This window comes from Pinus tabuliformis, chromosome 2_1, assembly GCF_031772625.1.
Source record: "Pinus tabuliformis cultivar Carrire ecotype Pingquan chromosome 2_1, CPIR1, whole genome shotgun sequence".
NCBI classification, from domain to species: domain Eukaryota; kingdom Viridiplantae; phylum Streptophyta; class Pinopsida; order Pinales; family Pinaceae; genus Pinus; species Pinus tabuliformis.
In genome coordinates this window covers 930,138,906-930,148,177 of record NC_142299.1, presented here as the reverse complement: position 1 = coordinate 930,148,177, position 9,272 = coordinate 930,138,906, and the positions used below count along the sequence as shown (strand labels likewise).

The following is a 9,272-nucleotide window of genomic DNA, read 5'->3' as shown; positions in this document are numbered from 1 at the left end:
GAATATGGCAAACTATGCGCTTAAAACTTTTCGTGGGATAGGAACTGTGATGAATATTAACATTTACTGTTTGGAATATTGCGAGAAAGGATATATTGCGGGTAATGTTTTTTTTTTACTCTATGGTTACCATCATTGATGGAATTAGTTGTAGCCTTAAAAAGGTTTTTTTGTTATGATCTGGCCAGTCCTTCTTTTTTTTTAATTATGTTTCATCAAATATATATATCACACAGTCAACGCGGGGTTGAAATTGGTAGATTACCTCTCTAAAATTTCTCCTCGGTTTGTGAAAAAACTGGTAGTAATGTCCTCTAATCATCTGACTTCGTAAGTTTGTGCATTTCATTTGTTATAAAATGATCAAATAACCAAAAAAATTAGCACTCATATAAAAAAAATTGACGATCTTTATGACGAATACGTCAAAAGAAGCATACAAAGAAAAATATAGAAACTACTCGCAAAGTTAAATCACTGAAAACTTACTTTTCAGATCATTCAAAAAGAAAATCATAGTCTCGCGAATTTTGAAATCCTGAAACTGCTTTATAAAATAAGAGGTAAAAATGTGTTCCTTCTACTATAACGTTCTTAGAAACCAGTTCACGGCCACATGAAACTGAGCTGCAATATCATTTATCTGTCTAAACGGTGAAATGTCATATAATTTAATGGGGTTGAACAAGCAAACCGTTTATTTCTACTTGTAACTATTTCTCATCATGTTTTTAGCACTCTAAATTAGAATAAATCATTCCAGTGAAAAGTTAAGTGATAGTTGAAGTCTGCTAACTGCAACAAGATTTTGGGCCGAACCCAATCGTAGGTTCAATTGGGCAAGGACTTACTACGACTGGCCACCCCCACCCTTCAATCAACATACTGCTGTGAGTCCTCTGTCTTATAACATTATTCTCCCAATAGAATGAATGATGGAATCTTGGAATGATGGAATGCCTCTCATCTTCCTCACCATCTAATAAATAAAACAAACATTGGAAGGGGAATCACATGCACACACTGCATTTGTCTATATGCAACTTTATTGTTTTCTTTTTTTATTCATTTTCTATAGCTTTACTAATTTTTTTCATTGTTTTCTTGTTTTATTTCTATTTATTTTTTATTTAGAGCTTTAGTGTGGTTCTTTGTTATTTATTACTATTTGTTATTTGTTATTTATTTATTATTTGTTATTTATTTATTCATTGTTTATTGTTTATTTTCTTGTATTTTTTCTTAATATTATTTTTTATTTTTTACTTTTTTACAGAAATAGGTAGTGGATATATTAGAAACTTGGCCATAATGCCAAAGAGCGGATTACAAAAGGTGAGTCTAAAATGATAAGTGTCGAACAACATTGCAAGACCGTGACATTTATGATTAGCTCACATCTTTTCTTAACTGCAACTATGTGATCAATTTCAGAGATTTTCCCAAGCTTGTGGGTACAAACAAACTGATTTAACAGAAAGCAATAAAACATGACAATGTTTTAAATTAAGGAATTGGTTCCCATATTTCTTGTCTGCCTCTTAGCAGAGCACCAGCCGTAAGAAGAGTTGCTTTGTTAGCTTCAGTGTCCGCCTCCTTATTATTGGCTTTCAACACATTATAGAAATTTAAATTCTGGAAAGAGTCACCAAGGTCTAAAATTCTGTGAATAAGCCTTGCTAGCCTGAGGTCCTTTGGCTTAGAATGTGTCACCATAATGTTAATAATAACATGAGAGTCTCCAATAACATTAACCTCCCTGATGTTAAACACTTTCAGAATATGGAGTCCTTGAAAAAGAGCCAAAGCCTCAGCTTGGACGCTGGAAGCGATGCCCAAGCCCTAAGCGAAACTGTGAATCCTAGAACCAGCTGGTTTTAATATAACTCCTCCAACACCAGCTCTTCCAAGATTGCCCTTAGCAGCCCCATCAAAAAATAGAGAGTGCCTCTGGTGGTTTGCAATCCATCCCTGGAGCTTTTTTGCAGAAGCCCTTATTTGCCAAGCTTTTGGGAGGGAAATTCTCTTTACCAATTTTTGGAACTGTAGGTCGAGAGAAGATCCCCAATTTTTATCTTGCTGGGTGAGATTTAAATCATCTTTGTGGTTTTTCAGACACTCTTTTAACTGGCATTTAATTTTAACTATCACTAGCTTGACATCCTGCTCGCAGTTTCTGAAAATCCTTTTGTTTCGCTCAAGCCAGATCTGCCAGCAGGTAATTTTAGGGATGATGAACCAAGCAGCGCTAATAATTTTGTTTTTTGGAGGGGGACCAGGGTACCTTTGCAGCCATTTGACAAAAAAATCAGCAGTGGAGGAAGGCAACTCGAAGTTGGAACTCAAAGTTTCCAGCAGCGCGGACCAGATCTGCAAAGTAAAGGAACATTCTAGCATCAAATGTGAAACGCTTTCCTGATTTACCTTGCAAAGTCTGCACCTTGAAGGGCCATGGAAGCCATGCTTCTGCAGATTATCGTCAGTCAAGATTTTGGAATGGCATAATAGCCAATTGAAAAAAATGATTTTGGCAGAGAGGGGTGGTACCAAATCCCTTTCCAAGGCTCTGGATTTGTGGCCACATGGGGGCGCTCGCACAACTTGGCGTATCCCTTAGCAACAGTATAACCACCAGCCTGCACACCCCAACCTCTAGAATCCCTGCTTCGCATCCATAATGGAGCCGATTCGTGAAGCTTGGAGAGCAGTTCCTTGTGTTCTAAAGCCAAATCTGGGGGGTTTCAATTTTCCATCCAGCCCAGCATGAATCCTACCAGGCTGAAATATCCCACAGGGAACGCATTCCAGCATCGTTCATCCAACTGCGCAACGCTTGGAGAGAGGGACAATCTCCTAGCAGCTCATTGTTCATAATTTTGTCTGTCCAAACGTTGATCATTTTTCCATTGTCGGGGACCCAATAGGCATGATTATTTATAAGCGGACAGGCTTTTGAACTGAGCTTCTGGAAGGGTGTATTCAGGAGCAGCAGAGGATGGCCTAGATAGTGGGAGCACTTGCCCTCAAAATATTTTTCCAGAGAGCTAGATGTGCCCAGCCAGGGTTAAGAGCAATAATTCTCCAAATGAGCTTAGCTCCCATGGCGATATTTTGATATCCAAGATTTTTGAAATTTAAGCCTCCTTCCAAGAGTGGTTTGGAGATGGAATCCCAGTTGACTAACGAAATCTTTTTCTCATTTTGCTTGCCCCCCTTCCAAAAAAATTTCTGAATGATCTCCTCCATTTTTCTGAGAATCCCAGAGGGAGTAAGAAGAACAAAAAACTGAAATAAGGGAAGATTGTTAATGACTGATTTAATGAGGACAGACTTACCATCATGTTGAGCCAGGAAAAGCCCCAGGCAAGCAGCTTATTCTTGAATTTCTCCAGTTGGGAAAGCCAATCTCTGCTGAAGGCTCTTTTAAGAAATACAGGAAGGCCTAGATACTTGAAGGAAGTCCAGTTTGAGGACGTTGCAAAACCAAAGGATCTGGAAATGGAATTGAGCATGCTGGAGGTGGAGTTCCAGCAATAGATATGGCATTTGCCATTGTTTAAACTGCTTCCCAAAATCAAACAAAACTCATCCAGGACTCCTTTAAATCTTGAGGCTATAAGCACATAGGCAGCTCCCAATAACAAGGTGTCATTCGCAAAGAGAGCATGATTGATGTTTTTAACACCTCTTGCTATACAGAACCCAACAATTTTTTGGTCTAGATAGAAGCTGAGGACAGAGGCTTGAAGAACAAAAAGAAGGGGTGAGAGAGGGCACCCCTGCCTGAGCCCTCTCGTGGCTTTGAAAAAGTCAGCAGCTCTGTAGTTTACTAATGGAGGGATACAATGCTCTGAAATGCAAGCCCGAATCCAATTTATAAAATTCTCCCCAAATCCAAATTTGTGTAAGACTTTCAGCAAAAAACTATGCTTGACTCTATCAAAAGCATTTGCTAAATCAAGCTTGACAACCATACCTTTTTCCTTGTGACTCATACTTGAGTGGATTGCCTCTTGGACAAGCGTGTAGTTGTCCACTATCAGTCTCCCTTGAATGAATCCTCCTTGGTTTTCCGGAATGACTTTGGGGAGGATGAGCTTAAGTCTATTAGCAATGACTTTAGTAATCAGTTTATAACCGATATACATAGCGATATTGGACGAAATCTGTTGAAGGTGTTGGCTCCTTTCTCTTTGGGGATGAGAGCAAGAAAAGCAGAGTTCGTGCTGCCTCCGATTTTCTAGCAAGCTTGGGACTTAATAGCCATTTGAATAGATCTTTTTCCACAGTCTGCCAGCGAGATTGGAGGAATGTGGCTGTAAATCCATCCAGTCTAGGGGCTTTGTCTGGGTCCATGGCAAAGAGGGCATCCTTGACTTCATTCTTAGTGACTTTAGCTTCAAGAAAGTGATTCATTTCAACAATAATCAAGGAGGGAACCATGTCAATCATATCAGAGCTTTGGTCCAAATCTTTATCTTCACTATACAGGCTTTTAAAGTGAAGGGAGGCAGATTTTTTGATGCTTGCATTGTCTTTGAGAGTAATAGTGCCATCTTTGATTTCGTAAATGGCATTGGTACATTTCCTTGCCTGAGCTTGTTTATGGAAGAAGGAAGAGTCATTGTCCCCTGCTTTAAGCCAAAGACTGTGTGACTTAAGTCTCCAGTACTCTTCTTCTACTAGACAAGCCTTGTGGAAGTTTTGCTGGAGCTGGGCTTCTTTGTCTATAAACTCTTTAGTTATCTCAGTTGTTTCAGCTTGGATGTGGTGATTTTCCAGATTGCGTTGAAGATTTTTTCTTTCATTTGCTAGGTAAGGCAGAGTTTTGGCCCAGCTTTTTAAAGCTCGTTTCACTCTTCTGAGCTTCTCCTCCCAGACAAAAAAGGGGGAGCCTTTTACCGGCTGCATCCAGATACCCTTAACTAAATGCATAAAGTTTGATTCATTAGTCCAGAGCGGGCTAAATCTGAAGGGGATTGGACCTAGGTCAAGCTGAAACACCAGTTCAAGCTTGATGCGTTTCTGATCCGAAGTGCTACATGGGAAGATATGAGCTCTAGCCTCTAATCCAAGCAGAAGAAAAGAGATTTGAATTAAGAATCTATCCAATCTAGCAGAAATGTGGCCAGGACCAATTCTTTTGTTAGTCCAAGTGAACTTACCAGAGATATGCTTGATGTCTAGCATGTCCCAGTCCTGCATAAGGTCCTCTGCCCATTCCCTTGCCGGATCTCGAACAATGCTGCCTCCTCTCTTGTCTGCTGATAAGAGAGTGAGATTGAGATCTCCTGCTATGACGATATTCTCAAGATTAACTAGATCTGCTTGGGTTCTTATGGAGTCCTAGCAGGCCTTTTTTTCCACAGCATTCATGGGGATGTACACGTTGAAGAGGCTGATAATCTCTTTTGAGTCTAAGTGCTGCAATTTTAAGAGCAGCCAGTGAGTATTGAGGGTCTCAGAAACAAATGAGAATTTGCTAGTGTTCCAAAGAGTGGCCAGCCCTCCGGAAGCCCCTCGGGCTAAGATAGCTTTCGCCTCACATTTGTTCCAGAGTTTCTTGCTTGCCTGAAGGAAGACGGAGTCTTCTAGTTTGGTCTCCTAGATGAGAAGTATGTCAGGAGTTTATGTTCTTATTAAACTTCTGATGGCTTCTTCTTTGGTTCTGCTCCCCATACCTCTACAGTTCCAGGAGACTATCTTCATCATTTGTATTTCTGGTTGGCTCCCTTGGAGCCTTGGGGCTGGTTTCTCGCCATCTTTGCTTTTGATGCTAGAAGCTTCTTAAGGGTTGGTTGGTTGCCTTGAAGCTTATCCTTAAAAGTTTCATGCTCTCTTTTTTCCCGATCTGATTTGCCGCCTCTTGTGGATCTCCTTATCGAAGCTTGGGATTCTCCTATTTCCCCTTCTTCCTCTGAGCACTCTGAGTATCCCCATTCCAATACTATGAAGAATGATAGATATCTAGAGTATTCCCATCCTAAAATTTTGCTCACTCCTGCATGCCAAGATTCATGGTCTCTGAACATGTTTCGAGCATCATTGCGCCCCTAACAGTCTTACAACTAAGAGCATGGTCTAAAAACAAATTTAAAACTTTAGTTGTGATTTCTTTGGTGTTTGTACCCTTGATGAAGTAGTGAGGAGTCCTAACTGGGTCTTCCCATAAGGTCGTTCTGGAGGAATGCTCTTCGACTTCTGTTTCCCTGATCGTCTCCAGGCTAAGAACCAAGCATGCCCTGTAAGGCTTGGCTATCTCACATGCTTGGGATAGCTGGTATGGAATTATGGGATGAACCTGTGACGAGCTCTCCCTGATGCAGCGTTTTTTCTTCAAGAATCGATTTAGTAAACCCTTCACTAGAGACTTGGATTTGCCCCCATTTTTCTTCATTCCATTTGTAGCCATCTCTGATCTCTCTGTGTTTCTGCCTCTGTTTTATGACCGGAAGCAGATGTGAATGAAAAAATGTGTATATTTATTATTATTTATTATTTATTATTAAGGGACATTACAATCATAGCCACACTTTGGTTAGGTCTCCAAGCTTTTGTAATCTTGTAAGCACTTTGTTTCATGAATAGAATGATTTCTTGTCGTTCATTTGCTTTCCTATAACGTTTTTATGGTTTCATAAATAGTAGAATAGTAGAGCACGTAAATAGTGGGATGTGAGGTGAGTATTGTTTGGTTTGTTTCACATAAATATGGATAGTATTGTTAGCCAGAGAATGTTGGATGCAGATTACAAGCCCACTAGAAATCAACTTAAACTTCACAAACAATTTCTCAAATATTTATAAAGCATGGGAGAAGAATTACTCTTACTCTACAAAAAACAAAACTACAATAATCGGGCTCTGGAAATGCCTTCCAGTGGTATTATGTTGGCAGATTTGGCTAACTAGAAATAAAAGTATCTTCAAAGACCAAAATCCAAGAACAGGTAAAATTTAATTTAAAACATGGAGTTTAGTCTCACAAATTTTAAACACTAAAGGGATGTCAACAGTGGATCACAACAATCTTCAGCAAGAGGAGAGACACTGGATTGGCAAAGCTATTTTTGAAAACACTGGGAAAACAGGACCAAAGAAAGCTCCTACAACAAGAAATTGGAAACTAAGGATGAGCGAAAAAGAACTTGAAGAGTGGAGAAAAAAACAAAATAGATTCAGTGTTTTTTTCAATGGGGCATTGAAAAACAATCTAGGGAAAGTAGGAGTAGGAGGAGCGATAAGTGATCTAAATGGGAAAGAGATCGCCACCTACGAATGGGGCCTAGGAGAAACCACAAATAACAAAGCAGAAGCCTATAGTCTTCTATCAGGCCCAAGGATTTAAAAAAAAAAAAACAATCTGAGATCCTATGATAATAGGAGACTCTACAATTGTTATTGAAGCAATGATAAATAGTAAAAATCTCAATAATTCGGTAATGAACAGAGTATATAAGAGGATAAGATTGAATCTAAAAGGATTAGGAAGGGTTAACTTCAAACATGTCCTGAGAGAACATAATAAAGATGTTGATAACCTTGCCAATAAGGCTACAGAAAGAGAAGCAGGAAGCATCAAGGAAGACAAAGAAATATATTGCAGTTCCATCCGATAATCTATTACATTCCTCATGAAGAAAGAGAAAAAAATGGAAAAAAGCATTGGAAAATCAAAACAACAATGAGAGTACACTAGAAGATCAAAAGGCATATTTGTTAGCAGATGCACTCGATTAGTACCTACATAAGTATAATCAGTGAATCCAAATAAAATCTAACATTATCCAAAGCCCGCAGGCCAAGGAAGATAGAAATATTCTCTGCCTGAATCGAGCCGATATCTCGCATATCAGTGTCAAGTTTCAAGAAAAATATGTGTTCATAAATCGCAATCAAATAACCATATTCAAACACTGCAACAGGACTTGTATCCTCGCGTTCATTAACAGGGTTAGTAATTTCAACGCTAGCCTCTGTAACTCTCCAGTGAATAGCAAACATTCCGAGTTATATGTTTTCATCTTTCTGTGTCAAGCCATCAGTGAAGTTGTTGAGCCTCGAACCTGCACCTTCCTATACACCCTCTCAACCTTCTTTTTCCACTCATTTCATCTACCAAGTTGATTAAATCATTGTATTTTAGTTTAAAAAAGAGCTTTTGACATGGTTTTCTAACTACGCTGATGACCGTTGTTTGGTTTAGAATTTTTTTCAGACAGCTGCGGAAGCTTCTCAATTTCCGCAGCCGACACAGGTTTCCGCAGCCGACCCAGGTTTCTGCAGCCAGCATAGGATTCCACAGCCGTTTTGTCAAACACCATGCTACAAGTGTCCTCTGAAGAAACGAGCCACATGGGCAAGTCACAGGAGTCAAGGACATGGAACGTGTCCCTCCAGATCATCCAGCACGCCCATAAAAGCCCGCGGTCAAACAAGGGGCAAAGGATAGTCAACAGAAGTGTTCAGCGGTGGCACGGCTCTGCGTAGCTCTGTTTTTGAGCACGTGAAGCTACGTGGCACAGTCCTTAGCCACGAAGACATCCTGATAGCGTGAATCCAACAGCCATACCTCTCAGATTTAATAAACATGATGACAGTTACCTAGATCCGGGCTGAAGAGGATTTACGTGTCTCTGGCAGCGTGGTTAATAACGTAGATTTAGTTAATCTGTTTAGCTTTCTTTCCTTATAAATAACGCGTCCATGAACGCTTTAAAAGTTAATCTCTGGTAATGTAATTTGAATTTGTTGTATTTCCCCACTGCACTTTTACGTTGTTGTTTAATATATGAGAAGATTGGTTTAAACTTAAGCTTGTAGTTGTTCGTTGAATTGGCTGAAGTGGTAGAGGGCCCCTGCTCACTAAATCCTTGTACAGTTGTCCTTTAACTCTTGCATTATTTGTTTCCTGTTCATGTATATTAGTTGTACAGTTGTTATTTAAATGCTGCGTTTTATTTCATCATGTATATTAGATGTACATAACAAAGTTTTTTGATTTCTGTTGATTTACATTTTCATTGCTGCTCTTTTATGGTTACAACTGATCAGTGTTTTCTGCAGGTTTTCTTAGGCAGCCCGGGGCAATTTTTCACCTTTTCTTTTTATAACTATTGGCATACGAGATCATCTTGTCTTTGTCGCTGATTCTTGTTTTCTGAAGTTTGATTTCCAGTACTGTCATTTCCTTAAGTTGTACATTTATTTTCTGCTCTTAGATATCATGCTATTCATCTGATTACGGTTTCTTTCTATAATCAAATAACTTT

General features: G+C 39.3%; 1 protein-coding gene across 1 annotated transcript; it reads right to left on the bottom strand.

Annotated features, from left to right (window-relative positions):
• Nucleotides 1–4,131: 4,131 nt before the first annotated feature.
• LOC149203696 (uncharacterized) lies at nucleotides 4,132–4,911 on the bottom strand. Its single transcript, XM_089401953.1, has one exon. The coding sequence runs from the start codon at nucleotides 4,909–4,911 to the stop codon at nucleotides 4,132–4,134; it is 780 nt and encodes a 259-aa protein (XP_089258079.1).
• Between the last annotated feature and the right edge of the window lie 4,361 nt (nucleotides 4,912–9,272).

Excerpts from the sequence above, each read along its gene's own strand:
- LOC149203696 (XM_089401953.1), bottom strand. The coding sequence starts at position 4,911 with ATGCAGCCGGTAAAAGGCTCCCCCTTTTTTGTCTGGGAGGAGAAGCTC.